At 52.0% G+C, this 26,088-nt stretch overlaps 2 protein-coding genes across 2 annotated transcripts in view; one reads left to right on the forward strand and one right to left on the reverse strand.

Annotated features, from left to right (window-relative positions):
• LOC122546568 (uncharacterized) overlaps positions 1 to 16,464 on the forward strand; it is a 59,509-nt gene extending 43,045 nt beyond the window's left edge. The window contains exon 2 of the mRNA XM_087974888.1: positions 14,093 to 16,464. Coding sequence (XP_087831014.1) covers positions 14,148 to 16,232 — 2,085 coding nt within the window. The 5' untranslated portion in view covers positions 14,093 to 14,147 and the 3' untranslated portion in view covers positions 16,233 to 16,464. The remainder of the gene's footprint in view (positions 1 to 14,092) is intronic.
• A 4,459-nt stretch (positions 16,465 to 20,923) lies between these two features.
• LOC122545955 (E3 ubiquitin-protein ligase RNF212B-like) overlaps positions 20,924 to 26,088 on the reverse strand; it is a 442,187-nt gene continuing 437,022 nt past the window's right edge. The window contains exons 14-15 of the mRNA XM_087974890.1: positions 22,737 to 22,780; positions 20,924 to 21,130 (exon numbers count right to left, since the gene is read on the reverse strand). Of these exons, the coding sequence (XP_087831016.1) occupies positions 21,103 to 21,130; positions 22,737 to 22,780 (72 nt within the window). The 3' untranslated portion in view covers positions 20,924 to 21,102. The remainder of the gene's footprint in view (positions 21,131 to 22,736; positions 22,781 to 26,088) is intronic.

The following is a 26,088-nucleotide window of genomic DNA, read 5'->3' on the forward strand; positions in this document are numbered from 1 at the left end:
ATACGACGTGTCCATGATATGTATGTACCTATCAGGCAGGAAAGAAATGGTCGTGTGAGGGAGCCTTGGTTGACGAGAGAGGTTGAATGTCTGGTAAAGAGGAAGAAGGAGGCTTACATAAGGTTGAGGAAACAGGATTCAGACAGAGCAGTGGAGGGATACAGGATAGCCAGAAGGGACCTGAAGAAAGGGATTAGGAGAGCTAAGAGAGGGCATGAAAAATCGTTGGCGGATAGGATCAAGGATAACCCCAAGGCATTTTATGCGTATGTGAGAAACCTGAGAATGACGAGAACGAGGGTAGGTCCGATCAAGGACAGTAGTGGGAGACTGTGTATTGAGTCGGAAGAGATAGGAGAGGTCTTGAACAAGTACTTCTCTTCAGTATTTACGAACGAGAGGGACCGTATTTTAGAAGAGGAGAGTGTGAAATGGACTGGTAAGCTAGAAGAGATACCTGTTAGGAAGGAAGATGTGTTGGACATTTTGAACAACTTGAGGATAGACAAGTCCCCCGGGCCTGACGGGATATATCCTAGGATTATGTGGGAAGCAAGAGATGAAATTGCAGTACCGTTGGCAATGATCTTCTCGTCTTCACTGGCAACGGGGGTGGTACCAGGGGACTGGAGAGTAGCGAATGTTGTGCCCCTGTTCAAAAAAGGGAATAGGGATAACCCCGGGAATTACAGGCCTGTTAGTCTTACTTCTGTGGTAGGCAAAGTAATGGAAAGGGTACTGAGGGATAGGATTTATGAGTATCTGGAAAGACACTGCTTGATTAGGGACAGCCAGCACGGATTTGTGAAGGGTAGGTCTTGCCTTACAAGTCTTATTGAATTCTTCGAGGAGGTGACCAAGCATGTGGATGAGGGAAGAGCAGTGGATGTAGTGTACATGGATTTTAGTAAGGCATTTGATAAGGTTCCCCATGGTAGGCTTATGCGGAAAGTCAGGAGGCATGGGATAGAGGGAAATTTGGCCAATTGGATAGAAAACTGGCTAACCGGTCGAAGGCAGAGAGTGGTGGTAGATGGTAAATATTCAGCCTGGAGCCCAGTTACAAGTGGAGTTCCGCAGGGATCAGTTCTGGGTCCTCTGCTGTTTGTAATTTTTATTAATGACTTGGATGAGGGAGTTGAAGGGTGGGTCAGTAAATTTGCAGATGATACGAAGATAGGTGGAGTTGTGGACAGTGAGGAGGGCAGTTGTCGGCTGCAGAGGGACTTAGATATGATGCAGAGCTGGGCTGAGGAGTGGCAGATGGAGTTCAACCCTGCCAAGTGTGAGGTTGTCCATTTTGGAAGAACAAATAAGAATGCGGAATACAGGGTTAATGGTAGGGTTCTTAGTCAGGTGGAGGAACAGAGGGATCTTGGGGTCTATGTACATAGATCTTTGAAGGTTGCCACTCAGGTGGATAGAGTTTGTAAGAAGGCCTATGGAGTATTATCGTTCATTAGCAGAGGGATTGAATTCAAGAGTCGTGAAGTGATGTTGCAGCTGTACAGGACTTTGGTTAGGCCACAGTTGGAGTACTGTGTGCAGTTTTGGTCGCCTCACTTTAGGAAAGATGTGGAAGCTTTGGAGAGGGTGCAGAGAAGATTTACCAGGATGTTGCCTGGAATGGAGAGGAAGTCGTACGAGGATAGGTTGAGAGTTCTCGGCCTTTTCTCGTTGGAACGGCGAAGGATGAGGGGTGACTTGATAGAGGTTTATAAGATGATCAGAGGAATAGATAGAGTACACAGTCAGAAACTTTTTCCCCGGGTACAACAGAGTGTTACAAGGGGACATAAATTTAAGGTGAAGGGTGGAAGGTATAGGGGAGATGTCAGGGGTGGGTTCTTTACCCAGAGAGTGGTGGGGGCATGGAATGCGCTGCCCGTGGGTGTGGTAGAGTCGGAATCATTGGCGACCTTTAAGCGGCATTTGGATAGGTACTTAATCTAGGTTAGAAGTTCGGCACAACATCGTGGGCCGAAGGGCCTGTTCTGTGCTGTATTGTTCTATGTTCTATGTTCTATGTTCTATGTGCAGGTTAGGGTGGATTGGCCATGCTAAATGACCCATAGTGCCCAGGGATGTGCAGGTTAGGGTGGATTGGCCATGCTAAATTACCCAAAGTGCCCAGGGATGTGTAGGTTAGGGTAAATTGGCTGTGCTAAATTACCCATAGTGCCCAGGGATGTGCAGGTTAGGGTGGATTGGCCGTGCTAAATTACCCATAGTGCCCAGGGATGTGCAGGTTAGGGTGGATTGGCCGTGCTAAATTACCCATAGTGCCCAGGGATGTGCAGGTTAGGGTGGATTGGCCGTGCTAAATGACCCATAGTGCCCAGGGATGTGCAGGTTAGGGTGGATTGGCCATGCTAAATTACCCATAGTGCCCAGGGATGTACAGGTTAGGGTGGTTTGGATGTGCTAAATTACCCATAGTAATCAGGGACTTGGAGGTTATGGTGAATTGGCCACACTAAATTACTCATAGCGTCCAGAGATGTGTAGATTAGGGTGGATTGGCCATGCTAAATTACCCACAGTGCCCAGGGATGTACAGGTTAGGGTGGCTTGGCTATGCTAAATTACCCATATGTCCAGGGATGTGCAGGTGAGGGTGGATTAGCCAAGGTCAATTATCTATACTGTTCAGGGATGTGCAGGTTCGGGTGGATTGGCCATTCTAAAGTACACATCGTGCCAAGGCACGTGCAGGTTAGGGTGGATTGGCCGTGCTAAATTACCACAGTGTCCAGTGATATATAGGTTAGGCTGGAATGGCCAGGCTAAATTACCCATAGTGTTCAGGGATGTGCAGGTTAGAGTGGATTGGCCATGCTGAATTACCCATACTGTCCAGGGACATGCAGATTAGGTTGGAATGGCCATGCTAAATTACCCACATTGCCCAGGGATGTGTAGGTTAGGGTGGATTGGATATGCTAAATTACCCATAGTGCCCAGGGATGTGCATGTTAGGGTGGATTCACTGTGCTAAATTACTCATTGTGTCCAGGGATGTGCAGGTTAGGGTGGATTGTCTGTGCTAAATTACTCATAGTGCCCAGGGATGTGCAGGCTAGGTGGATTTGTCATGCTAAATTATCCATAGTGCCCAGGGATGTACAGGTTAGGGTGGATTGGCCATGCTAAATTACCCATCGTGTCCAGGGATATCTGGTTAGGGTGGATTGGCCATGCTAAATTACCCACAGTGCCCAGGGATGTTCAGGTTAGGGTGGCTTGGCCATGCTAAATTACCCACAGTACCCAGGGATGTACAGTTTAGGGTGGCTTGGCTATGCTAAATTATCCATAGTGCTCAGGGATGTGTAGATTAGGGTGGATTGGCCATGCTAAATTGCCCATCGTGCCCAGGGATGTACAGGTTAGGGTGAATTGGCCGTGCTAAATGACCCATAGTGCCCAGGGATGTGCAGGTTAGGGTGGATTGGCCGTGCTAAATTACCCATAGTGCCCAGGGATGTGCAGGTTAGGGTGGATTGGCCATGCTAAATTACCCATAGTGCCCAGGGATGTACAGGTTAGGGTGGATTGGCCATGCTAAATTACCCAAAGTGCCCAGGGATGTGTAGGTTAGGGTAAATTGGCTGTGCTAAATTACCCATAGTGCCCAGGGATGTGCAGGTTAGGGTGGATTGGCCGTGCTAAATTACCCATAGTGCCCAGGGATGTGCAGGTTAGGGTGGATTGGCCGTGCTAAATGACCCATAGTGCCCAGGGATGTGCAGGTTAGGGTGGATTGCCCGTGCTAAATGACCCATAGTGCCCAGGGATGTGCAGGTTAGGGTGGATTGGCCATGCTAAATTACCCATAGTGCCCAGGGATGTGCAGGTTAGGGTGGATTGGCCGTGCTAAATTACCCATAGTGCCCAGGGATGTGCAGGTTAGGGTGGATTGGCCATGCTAAATTACCCATAGTGCCCAGGGATGTACAGGTTAGGGTGGATTGGCCATGCTAAATTACCCATAGTGCCCAAGGATGTGCAGGTTAGGGTGGTTTGGCCATGCTAAATTACCCATAGTGCCCAAGGATGTGCAGATTAGGCTGGATTGGGCATGCTAAATTGCTCATAGTGCCCAGGGATGTGCAGGAAAGAGTGGATTGGCCATGGTAAATTACCCATAGTGCCCAGGGATGTGCAGGTTAGGGTAGATTGGTCTTGCTAAATTACCCATAGTGCCCAGGGATGTGTAAGTTAGGGTAGATTGGTCTTGCTAAATTACCCATAGTGCCCAGGGATGTACAGGTTAGGGTGGTTTGGATGTGCTAAATTACCCATAGTAATCAGGGACTTGGAGGTTATGGTGAATTGGCCACACTAAATTACTCATAGCGTCCAGAGATGTGTAGGTTAGGGTGGATTGGCCATGCTAAATTACCCAAACTGCCAAGGGATGTGTCTGTTAGGGTGGATTGCAAGTGCTAAATTACCCATAGTGCCCAGGGATGTGCAGGTTAGGGTGGATTGGCCATGCTAAATTACCCATAGTGCCCAAGGATATGCAGATTAGGCTGGATTGGGCATGCTAAATTGCTCATAGTGCCCAGGGATGTGCAGGAAAGAGTGGATTGGCCATGATAAATTACCCATAGTGCCCAGGGATGTGCAGGTTAGGGTAGATTGGTCTTGCTAAATTACCCATAGTGCACAGGGATGTGTAAGTTAGGGTAGATTGGTCTTGCTAAATTACCCAGAGTGCCGAGGGATGTGTAAGTTAGGGTAGATTGGTCTTGCTAAATTACCCATAGTGCCCAGGGATGTACAGGTTAGGGTGGTTTGGATGTGCTAAATTACCCATAGTAATCAGGGACTTGGAGGTTATGGTGAATTGGCCATGCTAAATTACTCATAGCGTCCAGAGATGTGTAGATTAGGGTGGATTGGCCATGCTAAATTACCCATAGTGTCCAGGATGTGCAGGTTATGGTGGATTGGCCACGCTGAATTATCCATACTGTTCAGGGATGTGTATGTTAGGGTGGTTTGGCCATGCTAAACTACCCAAACTGCCAAGGGATGTGTCTGTTAGGGTGGATTGCAAGTGCTAAATTACCCGTAGTGCCCAGGGATGTACAGGTTAGGGTGGATTGTCCATGCTAAATTACCACAGTGTCCAGTGATGTATAGGTTAGGCTGGAATGGCCACGCTAAATTACCCATAGTGTTCGGGGATGTGCAGGTTAGAGTGGATTGGCCATGCTAAGTTACCCATCGTGCCCAGGGATGTGCAGGTTAGGGTGGCTTGGCCGTGCTAAATTACCCATTGTGCAATAGATGTGCAGGTTAGGGTGGATTGGCCATGCTAAATGACCCATAGTGCCCAGGGATGTGCAGGTTAGGGTGGATTGGCCGTGCTAAATTACCCATAGTGCCCAGGGATGTGCAGGTTAGGGTGGATTGGCCGTGCTAAATGACCCATAGTGCCCAGGGATGTGCAGGTTAGGGTGGATTGGCCGTGCTAAATTACCCATTGTGCCCAGGGATGTGCAGGTTAGGGTGGATTGGATATGCTAAATTACCCATAGTGCCCAGGGATGTGCAGGTTAGGGTGGATTGGCCGTGCTAAATTACCCATAGTGCCCAGGGATGTGCAGGTTAGGGTGGATTGGCCGTGCTAAATTACCCATAGTGCCCAGGGATGTGCAGGTTAGGGTGGATTGGCCGTGCTAAATGACCCATAGTGCCCAGGGATGTGCAGGTTAGGGTGGATTGGCCCTGCTAAATTACCCATAGTGCCCAGGGATGTGCAGGTTAGGGTGGATTGGCCGTGCTAAATTACCCATTGTGCCCAGGGATGTGCAGGTTAGGGTGGATTGGCCATGCTAAATTACCCATAGTGCCCAAGGATGTGCAGGTTAGGGTGGTTTGGCCATGCTAAATTACCCATAGTGCCCAAGGATGTGCAGATTAGGCTGGATTGGGCATGCTAAATTGCTCATAGTGCCCAGGGATGTGCAGGAAAGAGTGGATTGGCCATGGTAAATTACCCACAGTGCCCAGGGATGTACAGGTTAGGGTGGCTTGGCCATGCTAAATTACCCATATGTCCAGGGATGTGCAGGTGAGGGTGGATTAGCCAAGGTCAATTATCTATACTGTTCAGGGATGTGCAGGTTCGGGTGGATTGGCCATTCTAAAGTATACATCGTGCCAAGGCACGTGCAGGTTAGGGTGGATTGGCCGTGCTAAATTACCACAGTGTCCAGTGATATATAGGTTAGGCTGGAATGGCCAGGCTAAATTACCCATAGTGTTCAGGGATGTGCAGGTTAGAGTGGATTGGCCATGCTGAATTACCCATACTGTCCAGGGACATGCAGATTAGGTTGGAATGGCCATGCTAAATTACCCACATTGCCCAGGGATGTGTAGGTTAGGGTGGATTGGATATGCTAAATTACCCATAGTGCCCAGGGATGTGCATGTTAGGGTGGATTCACTGTGCTAAATTACTCATTGTGTCCAGGGATGTGCAGGTTAGGGTGGATTGTCTGTGCTAAATTACTCATAGTGCCCAGGGATGTGCGGGCTAGGTGGATTTGTCATGCTAAATTATCCATAGTGCCCAGGGATGTACAGGTTAGGGTGGATTGGCCGTGCTAAATTACCCATTGTGCCCATAGATGTGCAGGTTAGGGTGGATTGGCCGTGCTAAATTACCCAAAGTGCCCAGGGATGTGTAGGTTAGGGTAAATTGGCTGTGCTAAATTACCCATAGTGCCAGGGATGTGTAGGTTAGGGAGGATTGGCCGTGCTAAATTACCCATAGTGCCCAGGGATGTGCAGGTTAGGGTGGATTGGCCGTGCTAAATTACCCATAGTGCCCAGGGATGTGCAGGTTAGGGTGAATTGGCCGTGCTAAATGACCCATAGTGCCCAGGGATGTGCAGGTTAGGGTGGATTGGCCGTGCTAAATTACCCATAGTGCCCAGGGATGTACAGGTTAGGGTGGATTGGCCATGCTAAATTACCCATAGTGCCCAGGGATGTGCAGGTTAGGGTGGATTGGCCATGCTAAATTACCCATAGTGCCCAAGGATGTGCAGGTTAGGGTGGATTGGCCATGCTAAATTACCCATAGTGCCCAAGGATGTGCAGATTAGGCTGGATTGGGCATGCTACATTGCTCATAGTGCCCAGGGATGTGCAGGAAAGAGTGGATTGGCCATGGTAAATTACCCATAGTGCACAGGGATGTGTAAGTTAGGGTAGATTGGTCTTGCTAAATTACCCATAGTGCCCAGGGATGTACAGGTTAGGGTGGTTTGGATGTGCTAAATTACCCATAGTGCCCAGGGATGTACAGGTTAGGGTGGTTTGGATGTGCTAAATTACCCATAGTAATCAGGGACTTGGAGGTTATGGTGAATTGGCCACACTAAATTACTCATAGCGTCCAGAGATGTGTAGGTTAGGGTGGATTGGCCATGCTAAATTACCCAAACTGCCAAGGGATGTGTCTGTTAGGGTGGATTGCAAGTGCTAAATTACCCATAGTGCCCAGGGATGTGCAGGTTAGGGTGGATTGGCCATGCTAAATTACCCATAGTGCCCAAGGATGTGCAGATTAGGCTGGATTGGGCATGCTAAATTGCTCATAGTGCCCAGGGATGTGCAGGAAAGAGTGGATTGGCCATGGTAAATTACCCATAGTGCACAGGGATGTGTAAGTTAGGGTAGATTGGTCTTGCTAAATTACCCATAGTGCCCAGGGATGTGTAAGTTAGGGTAGATTGGTCTTGCTAAATTACCCATAGTGCCCAGGGTTGTGTAAGTTAGGGTAGATTGGTCTTGCTAAATTACCCATAGTGCCCAGGGATGTACAGGTTAGGGTGGTTTGGATGTGCTAAATTACCCATAGTAATCAGGGACTTGGAGGTTATGGTGAATTGGCCATGCTAAATTACTCATAGCGTCCAGAGATGTGTAGATTAGGGTGGATTGGCCATGCTAAATTACCCATAGTGTCCAGGATGTGCAGGTTATGGTGGATTGGCCACGCTGAATTATCCATACTGTTCAGGGATGTGTAGGTTAGGGTGGTTTGGCCATGCTAAACTACCCAAACTGCCAAGGGATGTGTCTGTTAGGGTGGATTGCAAGTGCTAAATTACCCGTAGTGCCCAGGGATGTACAGGTTAGGGTGGATTGTCCATGCTAAATTACCACAGTGTCCAGTGATGTATAGGTTAGGCTGGAATGGCCACGCTAAATTACCCATAGTGTTCGGGGATGTGCAGGTTAGAGTGGATTGGCCATGCTAAGTTACCCATCGTGCCCAGGGATGTGCAGGTTAGGGTGGCTTGGCCGTGCTAAATTACCCATTGTGCAATAGATGTGCAGGTTAGGGTGGATTGGCCATGCTAAATGACCCATAGTGCCCAGGGATGTGCAGGTTAGGGTGGATTGGCCGTGCTAAATTACCCATAGTGCCCAGGGATGTGCAGGTTAGGGTGGATTGGCCGTGCTAAATGACCCATAGTGCCCAGGGATGTGCAGGTTAGGGTGGATTGGCCGTGCTAAATTACCCATTGTGCCCAGGGATGTGCAGGTTAGGGTGGATTGGATATGCTAAATTACCCATAGTGCCCAGGGATGTGCAGGTTAGGGTGGATTGGCCGTGCTAAATTACCCATAGTGCCCAGGGATGTGCAGGTTAGGGTGGATTGGCCGTGCTAAATTACCCATAGTGCCCAGGGATGTGCAGGTTAGGGTGGATTGGCCGTGCTAAATGACCCATAGTGCCCAGGGATGTGCAGGTTAGGGTGGATTGGCCCTGCTAAATTACCCATAGTGCCCAGGGATGTGCAGGTTAGGGTGGATTGGCCGTGCTAAATTACCCATTGTGCCCAGGGATGTGCAGGTTAGGGTGGATTGGCCATGCTAAATTACCCATAGTGCCCAAGGATGTGCAGGTTAGGGTGGTTTGGCCATGCTAAATTACCCATAGTGCCCAAGGATGTGCAGATTAGGCTGGATTGGGCATGCTAAATTGCTCATAGTGCCCAGGGATGTGCAGGAAAGAGTGGATTGGCCATGGTAAATTACCCACAGTGCCCAGGGATGTACAGGTTAGGGTGGCTTGGCCATGCTAAATTACCCATATGTCCAGGGATGTGCAGGTGAGGGTGGATTAGCCAAGGTCAATTATCTATACTGTTCAGGGATGTGCAGGTTCGGGTGGATTGGCCATTCTAAAGTATACATCGTGCCAAGGCACGTGCAGGTTAGGGTGGATTGGCCGTGCTAAATTACCACAGTGTCCAGTGATATATAGGTTAGGCTGGAATGGCCAGGCTAAATTACCCATAGTGTTCAGGGATGTGCAGGTTAGAGTGGATTGGCCATGCTGAATTACCCATACTGTCCAGGGACATGCAGATTAGGTTGGAATGGCCATGCTAAATTACCCACATTGCCCAGGGATGTGTAGGTTAGGGTGGATTGGATATGCTAAATTACCCATAGTGCCCAGGGATGTGCATGTTAGGGTGGATTCACTGTGCTAAATTACTCATTGTGTCCAGGGATGTGCAGGTTAGGGTGGATTGTCTGTGCTAAATTACTCATAGTGCCCAGGGATGTGCGGGCTAGGTGGATTTGTCATGCTAAATTATCCATAGTGCCCAGGGATGTACAGGTTAGGGTGGATTGGCCGTGCTAAATTACCCATTGTGCCCATAGATGTGCAGGTTAGGGTGGATTGGCCGTGCTAAATTACCCAAAGTGCCCAGGGATGTGTAGGTTAGGGTAAATTGGCTGTGCTAAATTACCCATAGTGCCAGGGATGTGTAGGTTAGGGAGGATTGGCCGTGCTAAATTACCCATAGTGCCCAGGGATGTGCAGGTTAGGGTGGATTGGCCGTGCTAAATTACCCATAGTGCCCAGGGATGTGCAGGTTAGGGTGAATTGGCCGTGCTAAATGACCCATAGTGCCCAGGGATGTGCAGGTTAGGGTGGATTGGCCGTGCTAAATTACCCATAGTGCCCAGGGATGTACAGGTTAGGGTGGATTGGCCATGCTAAATTACCCATAGTGCCCAGGGATGTGCAGGTTAGGGTGGATTGGCCATGCTAAATTACCCATAGTGCCCAAGGATGTGCAGGTTAGGGTGGATTGGCCATGCTAAATTACCCATAGTGCCCAAGGATGTGCAGATTAGGCTGGATTGGGCATGCTACATTGCTCATAGTGCCCAGGGATGTGCAGGAAAGAGTGGATTGGCCATGGTAAATTACCCATAGTGCACAGGGATGTGTAAGTTAGGGTAGATTGGTCTTGCTAAATTACCCATAGTGCCCAGGGATGTGTAAGTTAGGGTAGATTGGTCTTGCTAAATTACCCATAGTGCCCAGGGATGTGTAAGTTAGGGTAGATTGGTCTTGCTAAATTACCCATAGTGCCCAGGGATGTACAGGTTAGGGTGGTTTGGATGTGCTAAATTACCCATAGTAATCAGGGACTTGGAGGTTATGGTGAATTGGCCACACTAAATTACTCATAGCGTCCAGAGATGTGTAGGTTAGGGTGGATTGGCCATGCTAAATTACCCAAACTGCCAAGGGATGTGTCTGTTAGGGTGGATTGCAAGTGCTAAATTACCCATAGTGCCCAGGGATGTGCAGGTTAGGGTGGATTGGCCATGCTAAATTACCCATAGTGCCCAAGGATGTGCAGATTAGGCTGGATTGGGCATGCTAAATTGCTCATAGTGCCCAGGGATGTGCAGGAAAGAGTGGATTGGCCATGGTAAATTACCCATAGTGCACAGGGATGTGTAAGTTAGGGTAGATTGGTCTTGCTAAATTACCCATAGTGCCCAGGGATGTGTAAGTTAGGGTAGATTGGTCTTGCTAAATTACCCATAGTGCCCAGGGTTGTGTAAGTTAGGGTAGATTGGTCTTGCTAAATTACCCATAGTGCCCAGGGATGTACAGGTTAGGGTGGTTTGGATGTGCTAAATTACCCATAGTAATCAGGGACTTGGAGGTTATGGTGAATTGGCCACACTAAATTACTCATAGCGTCCAGAGATGTGTAGATTAGGGTGGATTGGCCATGCTAAATTACCCATAGTGTCCAGGATGTGCAGGTTATGGTGGATTGGCCACGCTGAATTATCCATACTGTTCAGGGATGTGTAGGTTAGGGTGGTTTGGCCATGCTAAACTACCCAAACTGCCAAGGGATGTGTCTGTTAGGGTGGATTGCAAGTGCTAAATTACCCGTACTGCCCAGGGATGTACAGGTTAGGGTGGATTGTCCATGCTAAATTACCACAGTGTCCAATGATGTATAGGTTAGGCTGGAATGGCTATGCTAAATTACCCATAGTGTTCGGGGATGTGCAGGTTAGAGTGGATTGGCCATGCTAAGTTACCCATACTGTCCAGGGATGTACAGGTTAGGGTGGATTGGCCATGCTAAATTACCCACAGTGCCCAGGGATGTACAGGTTAGGGTGGCTTGGCCATGCTAAATTACCCATAGTGCCCAGGGATGTGCAGGAAAGAGTGGATTGGCCATGGTAAATTACCCATAGTGCACAGGGATGTGTAAATTAGGGTAGATTGGTCTTGCTAAATTACCCATAGTGCCCAGGGATGTGTAAGTTAGGGTAGATTGGTCTTGCTAAATTACCCATCGTGCCGGGGATGTCCAGGTTAGGCTGGATTGGCCATGCTAAATTACCCATAGTGCCCAGGGATGTATAGGTTAGGGTGGATTGGCCATGATAAATTACTCATAGTCTCCAGAGATGTGTAGGTTGGGGTGGATTGGCCGTGCTAAGTTACCCATAGTGCCCAGGGATGTGCAGGTTAGGGTGGATTGGCCACGATAAATTACACATAGTCTCCTGAGATGTGTAGGTTGGGGTGGATTGGCCGTGCTAAATTACCCATAGTGCCCAGGGATGTGCAGGTTAGAGTGGATCGGCCGTGCTAAATTACCCATAGTGCCCAGGGATGTGCAGGTTAGAGTGGATCGGCCATGCTGAATTATCCACATTGTTCAGGGATGTGCAGGTTCGGGTTGATTGGCCGTGCTAAATTACCCATAGTGCCTAGGGATGTGTAGTATAGGGTGGATTAGCAGTGATAAATTACCCATATTGACCAGGAATCTGTAGGTTAGGGTGGATTGGCAGTGATAAATTACCCATAGTGTAAAGGGATGAGCACGTTAGGGTCGATTGGCTATGCTAAATCAACCACAGTGCCCAGGGATGTACAGGTTAGGGTGGATTGGCTGTGTTTAATTAGCCATAGTGCCCAGGGATGTTCAATTTCGGGTGGATTGTCCATGCTAAATTACCCATAGTGCCCAGAGATGTGTAGGGTAGGGTGGGTTGGCCATGTTTAATTACCCATAGTGCCCAGGATGAGCAGGTTAGTGTGGATTGACCATGCTAAATTATCCATAGTGATCAGGGATGTGTCGGTTAGGGTGGATTGGCTGTGCTAAATTATCCACACTGTTCAAGAATGTGCAGGTTAGGGTGGGTGGGCCACGGTAAATTACTCATAGTGCCCAGATACGTACAGGTTAGGGTGGATTGTCCATGCTAAATTTCCCATAGAGCCCAGGGATGTATAGGTTAGGGTGGATTGGCCATGCTAAATTACCCGTAGTTCCCAGGGATGTGCAGGTTAGGGTGGATTGGCCATGTTAAATTATCCATAGTGCCCAGGGATGTGTAGGTTAGGGTGGATTGGCCATGCTAAATTACCCATAGTGCCCTGGGATGTGTAGATTAGGGTGGATTGAATGAGCTAAATTACCCATAGTGCCCAGGGATGTGCAGGTTAGGGAGAATTGGCTGTGCTAAACTACCCATAGTGCCCGGGGATGTGTAGGTTAGGGTGGATTGGATGTGCTAAATTACCAATAGTGCCAGGGCTGTGTACATTAGAGTTGAATTGGCCATGCTAAATTAACCATTGTGTTCAGAGATGTGCAGGTTGGGGTGGATTGGCCATGCTAAATTACCCATACTGCCAAGGGATGGGCACGTTAGGGTGGATTGGCAATGATAAATTACCCATATTGGCCAGGGATGTGTAAATTAGGGTGGATTGGCTACGCTAAATTACCCATAGTGTCCAGGGATGTGCACGTTCGGGTGGATTGGCCATGCTAAATCACCCACAGTGCCCAGGGATGTACAGGTTAGGGTAGATTGTCAATGCTAAACTACCCATAGTGCCCAGGGATGTGCAGGTTAGGGTTGATTGGCAGTGCTAACTTACCCATAGTGCCCAGGCATGTGTAGGGTAGGGTGGGTTGGCCATGTTTAATTACCCATAGTGCCCAGGGATGAGCAGGTTAGTGTGGATTGAATGAGCTAAATTACCCATAGTGCCCAGGGATGTGCAGGTTAGGGTGGATTGGCCGTGCTAAATTACCCATAGTGCCCAGGGATGTGCAGGTTAGGGTGGATTGGCCGTGCTAAATTACCCATAGTGCCCAGGGATGTGCAGGTTAGGGTGGATTGGCCAGGCTAAATTACCCATAGTGCCCAGGGATGTGCAGATTAGAGTGGATTGGCTGTGCTAAATTACCCATAGTGCCCAGGGATGTGCAGGTTAGGGTGGATTGGCCAGGCTAAATTACCCATAGTGCCCAGGGATGTGCAGATTAGAGTGGATTGGCCGTGCTAAATTACCCATAGTGCCCAGGGATGTGCAGGTTAGGGTGGATTAGCCGTGCTAAATTACCCACAGTGCCCAGGGATGTGCAGGTTAGTTGCATTAGTCAGGGGTAAATGTACAGTAATAGAGTAGGAGAATGGGTCTGGGAGGGTTACTCCTCGGAGGGTAGATCTGGATTTTTTGGCTGAAGGGCCTGTTTCCACACTGTAGGGATCCTATGATTCTATTCTATGATCCCGGCTGTTGAAGGAACGGTTAAAATTGGGATGGGGAGGGAGCTGCAGTCGGCCGTGACGATGAGGTCCTGGGGAGAAAGGAGGACCGTGAAGTTGGTGGGAGGCAATGGAGTTGTCGCGGTGGGCGAAGAGGGTTCTCACTGTCCTTTTTCTCTCTCTCTGCTTTGACCTACAGGAATGACGCTCTGTTCAGTGATAGTCTGTCTCGCCCAGCCTTCTAGAGCTCAGGCATGTCAGTCCAACACAGATACGGCGCCCCTTGCTCGGCCGAGCGGAGGACAGGCCCGGGCCAGCGCGAACCGGCTGAAGGCAAGGAGGCGGCCTGGGCCAACATGGCCGCCAGCGCCCCCGAGGTGGTGTATGATCGGATCCGGGACCGGGAGCGGGCTCTGGGCCCAGGCCGCTGTCCTTGGATGACGGAGGAGGAGTTGGAGGAGGAGGGCGGGGTCGGCGAGGGGGTCGAGGACGACGAAGATGACGAGGACGGACCTGAGGGTTACCACTGCCAGATCTGTGGCTACCACACCGACCAGCTGCAACCCTTCAATGTCCATCTGCACTCCGCCCACCCGGCCGTGGTGCTGCAGGAGCTCTACGGGTTACTGGGCCTGACGGGAGGACCCATCCCCGGCCTGGGCCCCTTCGGAGGTCTTGTCCCCGGCCTGGGCCCTTTTGGAAGCGTTGTGCCCGGCCAGACCTCGTGTGGAGGCCCAGTGCCAAACCGAGGGCTACTCAGAGGCCTGATATTGAGCCAGGGCATGTCTGGAGGCCACGTAGCAAGCCTGGGCCTGCCTGGAGGCCCAGTACTAAGCCAGGACCTGTCTGAAGACTCCGTACCAAGCCAGGGCCTGTCTGGAGGCCCAGTACCAAGCCAGGGCGTGTCTGGAGGCCCTGTACCAAGCCAGGGCCTGTCTGGAGGCCCGGTACCAAGCCAAGGACTATATGGAGGCTCCATACCCAACCAAGGCCCGTCTGGAGGCTCCATACCCAACCAGGGCCTGTCTGGAGGCTCCATACCCAACCAGGACCTGTCTGGAGGCTCCATACCCAACCAGGGCCCGTCAGGAGGCTCAGTACCAAGCCCAGGCCTATCAGAAGGGACCTCCCCTAGCCAGCGCCCATCAGGAGGGCCTGTTTCAGGCAGGGGCCTGCCAGCCCTCTCCCTCCTCAGCCAGGCCCGAGGCGGTGGGCCTGTCCCCAGTCCGGTCCAAGGGGAGGGTCGGCTGGACGGGCGGGTGAAGCCGGACATTGTGCACATCGACCTGACCGGAGAGGACGAGGCAGGGGGGAGAGAGGGCGCAGCCGGCAGGGGCCCGGGCGGGGGTCCCAGCCCAGCTTGCTCCCCCTCCCCCACCCCCTCTGCCGAGCTGGAGCCGGGAGCCGAGGGCCCACTGGCTGAGGCCTTCAGCCGCTTCCCGTACCCGAGTCCGGAGGAGCTGGCCCGCTGCGGCCTATCGGCGGGGCTGTCCGCCGAGCGGGTCCGCGTCTGGTTTGCAGTGCAGCGGCTGCGCCATGGCATCAGCTGGACCCCCGAGGAGGTCCGGGAGGCCCGCCACAGGCTATCCAGCACCCTGCGGCTGCCCGTGCCGCCCACGCTCACTGATGGTCACCTGGTCTTGGCGCCGGCCTACGATGGAGGAGGAGGAGGAGGGGGCGGGGTGCTGGCCCTCCACCTCCTTCACCCCAAGGAGGCCTGCGCCTCCCCCGGCGAGCGGCGCTGCCGCAAGGCCCAGGCCCAGGCCCTGAGGGCCGGCATTGCCCGGCAATGGTGCGAGGAGGAGGTGCAGAGGCCTCAGGCCCGAACCGCCCCAGCCCGCTCGGAGATCGAGCGCTGGTTCAGCGACAGCCACCACCAGCCGAGGGGCCCGCCGGGGGAGGCCGGGCCCTCTCCCCACACCGAACCCCAGCCCGGCCAGGCCTCCCCGGCGCCCTCAGGCCGTCCCAGGAAGACCAAGGAGCAGCTGTCGGTGCTGAAGGCCTTCTTCCTGCGCTCTCGGTGGCCCAGCGGCGCCGACTACAGCCTCCTGGTGGAGCGCACCGGCCTGGCCCGGGCCGACGTCATCCAGTGGTTTGGCGACACCCGCTACGCGCTGAAGAATGGCCAGCTCAAGTGGGTGCACCGCGGGCTGGGAGCGGGCGGCGGAGGGGGCGGCGCGCCCCAGGCCGCACAGCGGGAGGACCCGGCGGGGGAGGGCCTGTGCGGGGCCAGCAGCGCCGAGTGGCTCCGCCAGAAGAGAAGGAGGAGGAGGCGGAGGAGGAGGACGCTGCTGTCGGGGAGGGGCGACGAGGGGGAGGGAGGAGGCGACTCAAATTGAGTTGGCCGTGGCGGGTGGCGACGGCCGGTTGAAGGTCTCATCCAGCGAGCGACGCAGGCGGACCGCAGAGTGGAGTAGCATAGACACGTCAAGCGTAGGCAAAAACGGCAGCAAAGTCGCAGGCCCGGTCGAACGCTGAGGGTTGGTGTGGGGGTGCCGGGCCCCACGACGTTCAAAAATCGCTCAGCGCCCCGAAAGCCGGGGTGCTCCCGAATAAACCGGTCGGACAATACCCTGGTGCGGTGTGTGTGTGGCCTTTGTACGAGGGTTCGGTATTCCAACGGTGGGTACGGGGTAGAAAGCTGTCTCGACACCGGGCCAGTGCGGCGTTCAGGCCCCCCCCCCCGGCCCGTACACAATGGGAGAGCCTTGTAGGAGAGTGTTGCCAAGGGATGGATCTCGGAGAATGCCGGAGGCCTTTCCTGGACAGCGGGCCTGCTCGATGGGACTATACCAATGGAATGGTCGGCCTTTGTGATTGTCTGGGCCGGGGGTGCAGTGGAGGAGGTCATAGAGATGTACAGCACGGAAACAGACCCTTCGGCCCAACTCGTCCATGCTGACCCAGATATCCCAACCCAATCTAGTCCCACCTGCCAGTACCCGGCCCATATCCCTCCAAACCCTTCCTACTCATATACCCATCCAAATGCCTCCTAAATGTTGCAATTGTACCAGCCTCCACCACCTCCTCTGGCAGCCCATTCCACACACGTACCACCCTCTGAGTGAAAAGCTTACCTCTTAGGTCCCTTTTATATCTTTCCCCTCTTACCCTAAACCTACGCCCCTCTAGTTCTGGACTGGAGGAGGAACGCAGTGACTCAAGGGAAGGGGGACCGGGTTGTCAGAGAGACCCTTAAAAAAAAAAATCCCTTCCCTGACCCTCCCCACCCCCTCCAGTGACCATTGGGGGGGGGGGTGGTTGGATCTGGTCTGGTTGAGGTACCTGGGGGGCGCAATGGCGGCCATCGCGGCCCAGAAGGGAGGCCACGTCCAGCTTCTTCCCGCCCCTGTGGAGACTTCAAAGTTGGGGGGGCACCACGTATTGGTGTCTGCGGAGAGAGGGGGGGGGGGGGGGAGGGAGTTGGGGAGGGGAAGCGGGGGTGGGTTGAGGGGTGTCGGTCAGACGAGGCCTGCGTGTGGGTGGGACACACTGTCGTGGGGCCCCCTGCACTGAGGGAGCTGCTGGGCCAAGGGCTTTAGGTAACTTCTGATGGGGGTGGGGGTAGGTGTTGAGGTCACCCACCTCAATGACCATTGCTGGCGGTGAATTTCCCTACCCATGCCCTCCTCTTCCCCCCGCCCCCCGGGCACACAACCTTCCCCGGGCCGACGCTGGGTCTGCAATTTCCAACGGCTGGTTGGGAGGTTTTAGGGTACGGGGCTGAGTTGGCCTATCGACAGGGCCATCCCTACCCCGTTCACGCACGGTGGTCAGGAAACCTTCCTCTCAACTCCCCGTCCTCGCTCCCGCTTCCCATCTCCTGTCCTCTGCCTACAAGACACGGCAGCAGATCTCGGCCATTCAGCCTGCTGAGACTGTCCCGGCGTTCAACGGGATCGTGGCCGATCTGATCGTCCCCCACCCACCCCCCTCCCCCAGCTTTCCTGCCTTTTCCCCTCCATTCCCAATCCCCGTGACAAACCCCTCTCTCTGTCTCAGCCTTGAATACCCTCAATGCCCCAGCCCTCCATTCCCCTTCCTGGTTAAATCCCTCTCTATCTCAGCCTTGAATACCCTCAGTGCCCCGGCCCTGACAGCTCCCTGCGGTAAAGTATTCCACAGATTCACATCCCCCCTCCCCTCGGAGAGAGAAGAAATTCCTCCCCGTCTCTGTCTTCAATGGGCGACCCCCTCACTCTAAGGCAACGCCTACCTCTGATCCTAAATCATCCCAGAGCGGAGTTAGACCTTCCTCTCCTCCCTCGAGATGGGGGCAATCTCTACCCCCTCCTCCCTCCATCCACGAACACCCCCCTCCCCTCGCAGTCACTCCCTCCAGCGAGATGGGCAGACTACTCCCAGCACCACCTCCACCACCAGCCCCTCCTCCACCCCCCCACCACCAGCCCCCTGGCCCCCTTCCTCGTCCCCCTTTCCCATTAAAGTTAAAAGTCCTGGACACAATCGACCCAATGTGAGTGTGAGCCAGTCAGCGTCGGATTAACCCGAGTCATTCTCTGGGCCCACGGCCAAAGGACGGGATTTCCGCAACATGAAAGGCAAAGGAAAGGAAAAAAATCTTTTATCAAACAATCCGCCTCGACTCTGCCTCTTTTCACTCTCTCTCTCACTCACTCACACTCTCTTTCACTCACACTATCTCTCACGCTCTCTCACACACTCTCTCTCTCACTCATGCTCTTTCTGACTCTCAGTCACTCTCTCCATGTCTGTCTCTCACTCACTCTCACACACTCTCAGTCACTCACTCACTCTCTCTCTCTCTCTCACACTCTATCTCTCACACACTCTATCTCTCACACACTCTATCTCTCTCTCTCTCACTCTATCTCTCTCTATCACTCACTCACTCTCTCACTCTCACTCTCTCTCTATCTCTCTCTCACCAGCCTCTCTTCCAGCGGACTGAAGGACAAATCGCTGAACAGGCTGGGGCTGTTTTCCCTGGAGCGTCGGAGGCTGAGGGGTGACCTTATCGAGGTTTATAAAACCATGAGGGGGCATGGATAGGGTAAAGAGACAAGGTCTTTTCCCCTGGGGTGGGAGAGTGCAGAACTAGAGGAGCAGAGGTTTAAGGTGAGAGGGGAGGGATTTAAAAGGGGTCTAAGGGGTGACTTTTTCACGCAGAGGGTGGTATGTGTGTGGAATGAGCTGCCAGAGGAAGTGGTGGAGGCTGGTACAATGACAGCACTTAAAAGGCATCTAGATGGGGACATGAATGGGAAGGGTTTGGAGGGATATGGGCCAGGTGTTGGCAAACGGCGCTAGATTAATGTAGGATATCTGGGTCGGCAAGGACGAGTTGGGCCGAAGGGTCTGTTTCCGTGCTGTACATCTCTATGACTGAACCTGCCCTTCCCCGGCACTTGGTTGGTGTAGAAACTGATGGCAGAAGGGGGAAGGAGGGGAACTGAACCTGCTAACCTGGAATTCACGAGTGCCCAAACGTTTCCTCATGGAGAATTTCAGATGAAAAGACCCCCCCCCCCCCCCCCCACCAATCTGACAAGAGGAAAAGGCACCGGGGCAAGGAGGGGAATGCTGGTTGGAGGGGGCTCGGTTTGGAGGAGGTGGTTTGAGCGGGGCGGGGGAAGGTTCTCAGCTGAGGAACCAGACAACTGAACACACGACCCACTGGAGGGACACCAATTACAATCGGGGTCGGACAAGTGGCCCAACTTAGAGTAAACCACGGAGGTGTTGTGGTTTACAGGGATCAGGGGCAGAGTAAAGCTTCCTCTACACTGTCCCCCCCATCAAACACTCCCAGGGACGGGGGTTAGATACAGAGTAAAGCTCCCTCTACACTGTCCCCCCATCAAACATTCCCAGGGACGGGGGTTAGATACAGAGTAAAGCTCCCTCTACACTGTCCCCCATCAAACACTCCCAGGGACGGGGTTAGATACAGAGTAAAGCTCCTTCTACACTGTCCCCCCATCAAACATTCCCAGGGACGGGGTTAGATACAGAGTAAAGCTCCCTCTACACTGTCCCCCATCAAACACTCCCAGGGACGGGGTTAGATACAGAGTAAAGCTCCCTCTACACTGTCCCCCATCAAACACTCCCAGGGACGGGGTTAGATACAGAGTAAAGCTCCCTCTACACTGTCCCCCCCATCAAACACTCCGAGGGACAGGGACAGCACGGGGTTAGATACAGAGTAAAGCTCCCTCTACACTGTTCCCCCCCCCCCCCATCAAACACTCCCAGGAACAGGGACAGCACAGGGTTAGATACAGAGTAAAGTGCCCTCTACTTCCTGAAGAAGGGCTAATGCCCGAAACGTCGATTCTCCTGTTCCCTAGATGCTGCCTGACCTGCTGCGCTTTTCCAGCAACACATTTCCAGCCCTCTACACTGTCCCCCATCAAACACTCCCAGCAGTTCACGAAAGCAGCTCCCCCCACCCCCCTCATCTACTCAACTGCATTTAGTGCCCAGACTCCCGTGGGAGACTGGTTCAGGATCCGGCACACCCTGAGCGGATCCGGCGCACAGCTTTCAAATGGGGAATTTGGACACAGAGGCACCTCGATTATCCAAACCGCGTGGGGGGCGGTATTTTGCTTGGGTGATCCGAAATTCGGAAAACAGAACGGCGGATAATCGTGGTTTCTCTCTGGAATTATCTGAAGGAAGAGAGGAGGGAAAATGCAGGGTGAGAGTGACAGGGTGAGGGAGAGGGTCCTGGCTGAGTGCAGAGAGAGCTGGTGTGGATCCTGTGGTGATGCAGCCATTCTGTAACACATGCTCATACCGTAGCGAGGCCAGACCCTTGGCACTGTCACCCTCTCTGACTGTCCCGCGCCAACCGCAGTCAGACCCGTGGCCCCGGGCTCCGACTGAAATGTATCGTCAACGCTGGAGGGCTTCTCAAGACCCCCATTCCCCATCCACCGTCAGAATCCCAGGATGGGAGGGTGGGGAGAGACCACCAATCCCCGCCATTTCCCCATAGCCAGACCATGAACACAGAGCCAGGGTTGTCTTTAACCAAGCTCCTTTATTCGGTTCTGAGCACATCACTGACCGGGAGAAAAGGGATATATCTGCCTCTCCGGTTCCACTGCCGCCTCCCGCTGGTCGCACCCAGCCGATGCTGGACGGCGCTCTCCCTCGTGGTTGCAACGCCTGGATCACCTCCGCCATCGCCCTGAGCCTCTCCCCCGCTCGCTCCTACACCACGGCGTTCCGAGAGGGTGGGCTGTAATAGAAGAACATCCCTGGGCACTATGGGTAACTTAGCACGGCCAATCCACCCTAACCTGTACATCCCAGGCACTATGGGTAATTTAGCACGGCCAATCCACCTTAACCTTTACATCCCAGGGCACTATGGGTAATTTAGCATGGCCAATCCCACCTACCTGTACATCCCAGGCACTATGGGTAATTTAGCATGGCCAATCAACCCTAACCTGTACATCCCTGGGCACTATGGGTAACTTAGCACGGCCAATCCACCCTAACCTGTACATCCCATGCACTATGGGTAATTTAGCATGGCCAATCCACCTTAACCTTTACATCCCAGGGCACTATGGGTAATTTAGCATGGCCAATCCCACCTACCTGTACATCTCTGGACACGATGGATAATTTAGCACGGCCAATCCACCCGAAACTGCACATCCCTGGGCACTATGGATAATTTAGAAATCCAATCCACCTTAACCTGAACGTCGCTTGGCACTATGGGTAATTTAGCATGGCCAATCCCACCTACCTGTACATCTCTGGACACGATGGTTAATTTAGCATGGCCAATCCACCCTAACCTGCACATCCCTGTACACTATGGGTAATTTAGCACAGCCAATCCACCCTAACCTGCACATTCCTGGGCACTATGGGTAATTTAGCACAGCCAATCCACCCTAACCTGCATGTCGCTTGGCACTATGGGTAATTTAGCACGGCCAAGCCACCCTAACCTGTACATCCCTGGGCACTATGGTTAATTTAGAGTGGCCAATCCACCCTAACCTGCACATCCCTGGGCACTATGGGTAACTTAGCACGGCCAATCCACCCTAACCTGCACATCCTGAGCACTATGGGTAATTTAGCACGGCCAATCCACCCTAACCTGCACATCCCTGAGCACTATGGGTAATTTAGCATGGACAATCCACCCTAACCTGCACATCCCTGGGCACTATGGGTAACTTAGCACGGCCAATCCACCCTAACCTGCACATCCCTGAGCACTATGGGTAATTTAGCACGGACAATCCACCCTAACCTGCACATCCCTGAGCACTATGGGTAACTTAGCACGGACAATCCACCCTAACCTGCATATTCCTGGACTGTGGGAGGAAACCCACGCAGACACAGGAAAGTCGTGCAATGTCCACGCAGTCGCCTGAATCTGGAATCGAACCCGTGACCCTGGCACCATGAGGCAGCAGTGCTAACCACTGAGCAACCGCAGCACCCAGTGGGACAGTGAGAAGGATCATGATACTGGGTCGACACCTTCTGCTCCAGGGGAACATTGTGGCCAAATGTAAGCCCCACGCTCCGCTGCCCCCCTCCCCCCCACCGCTCCCCGCCCCACATCAGCTCGCTCTGCATGGGCCAGGAGGAGGTGGGAACTGGGACACCCCCAACCCCTGATGTGTTTGAAACATGAGGGGGAGACACAGCGGTTACTGCATCTCCGGGTTTACACGGGGCTACACATGGGAAATCTAGGGTGTGTTGGGGATGGGGGGGGGGATGGAATACCATTCCTGCGCTCCGCTATATGGGCAAAATGTCATCTCCCATCCCCCGATAAAAACATCATATCAGCAGATGCTTACATGGAGGGCTGTCGGAAGGTGGTGTTCCGTGGTGTGGGAACCAACTGTTGAGAGAGAGAGAGAGAGAGAGAAGGTAGTCTGGTTAGTACGTAAGCATTGAGACAGTGCAGATATAGACGTTGGAGTACCAAGGCCATGGGTCCCACCAAGTCTGTTCCCTCCGTTCAATGCGACCATAACCGATCTGATCGCATTCAACTCCCATTCCCCTGCCTTTTCACCTCGATTCCCCTTCCTGATTAAAAATCCCTCTCTCTGTCTCAGCCTTGAATACCCTCAATGTCCCAGCCCTCCATTCCCCTTCCTGGTTAAATCTCTCTCTGTCTCAGCCTTGAATACCCTCAATGTCCCAGCCCTCCATTCCCCTTCCTGGTTAAATCTCTCTCTGTCTCAGCCTTGAATACCCACAATGTCCCGGCCCACCATTCCACTTGCTGGTTAAATCTCTCTCTGTCTCAGCCTTGAATACCCACAATGTCCCGGCCCACCATTCCACTTGCTGGTTAAAATTCTCTCTGTCTCAGTCTTGAATACCCTCAATGCCTCGGTCCCAAAAGCCCCCAGCAATCCCTCTGGGCTCTGGTGATCCCTGCACTATAAACTGTCCAGTAACTTGTGGTACCACGGTGTAAGGGGAAGTGGCCACTCGGCCGATCTCTCCTCAAAGAGATGACTGGTGGTGGTTCAACCTGAGGGTCAGTGTGCCTCAGGTGAGGGGAGAAGTTGAGCTAGACATTCCTTCATGCTAAGTGTGGGAATTGAACACATGCTGTCTGTGTCACCCTGCAGCGCACACCATCCACGCGGTCAACTGAGCTGACATCCACCAGCACAGTACATGCTGTAAATCCTTTGGGCTCAATGTTTAGCACACTGGAAATCTGAGGTTTCTCTGCACTGTGACACTGTAAACCCGAGGGTCTCTGATATCTCTGCACTGTGACACCGTAAACCTGAGGGATCGCTGTCATCTCTGCTCTGTGACACTGTAAACCTGAGGGATCTCTGTCATCTCTGCACTGTGACACTGTAAACCTGAGGTGTCTGATATCTCTGCACCGTGACACTGTAAACCTGAGGGATCTCTGTCATCTCTGCATTGTGACACTGTAAACCTGAGGTGTCTGATATCTCTGCACCGTGACACTGTAAACCTGAGGGATCTCTGTCATCTCTGCACTATGACATTGTAAACCTGAGGTATCTCTGTTATCTCTACATTGTGAAACCATAAACCTGAGGTATCTCCGATATCTCTACATTGTGAAACCGTAAACCTGAGGGATCTCTGATATCTCTGCACTGTGACACCGTAAAGCAGAGGGATCACTGATATCTCTGCACTGTGACACTGTAAACCTGAGGTATCTCTGATATCTCTGCACTGTGACACTGTAAACCTGAGGGTTCTCTGATGTCTCTGCACTGTGACACTGTAAACCTGAGGTATCTCTGATATCTCTGCACTGTGACACTGTAAACCTGAGGTATCTCTGATATCTCTGCACTGTGACACTGTAAACCTGAGGGATCTCTGATATCTCTGCATTGTGACACTGTAAACCTGAGGTATCTCCGATATCTGTACATTGTGAAACCGGAAACCTGAGGGATCTCTGATATCTCTGCACTGTGACACTGTAAACCTGAGGGATCGCTGATATCTCTGCACTGTGACACCGTAAACCTGAGGGATCTCTGATATCTCTGCACTGTAGCACTGTTAACCTGAGGGATCTCTGATATCTCTGCATTGTGACACTGTAAACTTGAGGTATCTCTGATATCTCTGCACTGTGACACTGTAAACCTGAGGTATCTCTGATATCTCTGCACTGTGACTCTGTCAACCTGAGGTGTCTCTGATATCTCTGCATTGTGACACTGTAAACCTGAGGTGTCTCTGATAGCTCTTCTCTGTGACACTGTAAACCTGAGGGTTCTCTGATATCTCTGCATTGTGACTCTGTAAACCTGAGGTGTCTCTGATATCTCTGCATTGTGACTCTGTCAACCTGAGGTGTCTCTGATATCTCTGCATTGTGACACTGTAAACCTGAGGGATCTCTGATATCTCTGCACTGTGACACTGTAAACCTGAGGTATCTCTGATATCTCTGCACTGTGACTCTGTCAACCTGAGGTGTCTCTGATATCTCTGCATTGTGACTCTGTAAACCTGAGGTGTCTCTGATATCTCTGCACTGTGACACTGTAAACCTGAGGGATCTCTGATATCTCTGCACTGTGACAGTGTAAACCTGAGGGATCTCTGATATCTCTGCATTGTGGCAGTGTAAACCTGAGGGATCTCTGATATCTCTGCACTGTGACACCGTAAATCAGAGGTATCGCTGATATGTCTGCACTGTGACACTGTAAACCTGAGGTATCTCTGATATCTCTGCATTGTGACAGTGTAAACCTGAGGGATCTCTGATATCTCTGCATTGTGACACTGTAAACCTGAGGTATCCCTGATATCTATGCGCTGTTACACTGTAAACCCGAGAGATCTCTGCATTGTAACACTGTAAACCTGAGGTATCTCTGATATCTCTGCATTGTGACACTGTAAACCTGAGGTATCTCTGATATCTCTGTACTGTGACACTGTAAACCTGAGGTATCTCTGATATCTCTGCATTGTGACACTGTAAACCTGAGGTATCTCTGATATCTCTGCATTGTGACACTGTAAACCTGAGGTATCTCTGATATCTCTGCATTGTGACACTGTAAACCTGAGGTATCTCTGATATCTCTGCATTGTGACACTGTAAACCTGAGGGGTCTCTGATATCTCTGCATTGTGACAGTGTAACCCTGAGGGATCTCTGATATCTCTGCACTGTGATAGTGTAAACTTGAGGGATCTCTGATATCTCTGCACTGTGATAGTGTAAACCTGAGGGATCTCTGATATCTCTGCATTGTAACACTGTAAACCTGAGGGATCTCTGATATCTCTGCATTGTAACACTGTAAACCTGAGGGATCTCTGATATCTCTGCATTGTGACAGTGTAAACCTGAGGGATCTCTGATATCTCTGCATTGTGACACCGTAAACCTAATGTATCTCTGATATCTCTGCACTGTGACACTGTAAACCTGAGGGATCTCTGATATCTCTGCATTCTGACACCGTAAACCTGAGGTATCTCTGATATCTCTGCATTGTGACACCGTAAACCTGATGTATCTCTGATATCTCTGCACTGCGATAGTGTAAACCTGAGGGATCTCTGATATCTCTGCACTGTGACACTCTAAACCTGAGAGATCTCTGATATCTCTGCATTGTGACACTGTAAACCTGAGGGGTCTCTGATATCTCTGCATTGTGACAC

This window comes from Chiloscyllium plagiosum, unplaced genomic scaffold, assembly GCF_037043375.1.
Source record: "Chiloscyllium plagiosum isolate Xiang-an unplaced genomic scaffold, Cpla_swu_hap1 HiC_scaffold_27, whole genome shotgun sequence".
Classification (NCBI taxonomy): domain Eukaryota; kingdom Metazoa; phylum Chordata; class Chondrichthyes; order Orectolobiformes; family Hemiscylliidae; genus Chiloscyllium; species Chiloscyllium plagiosum.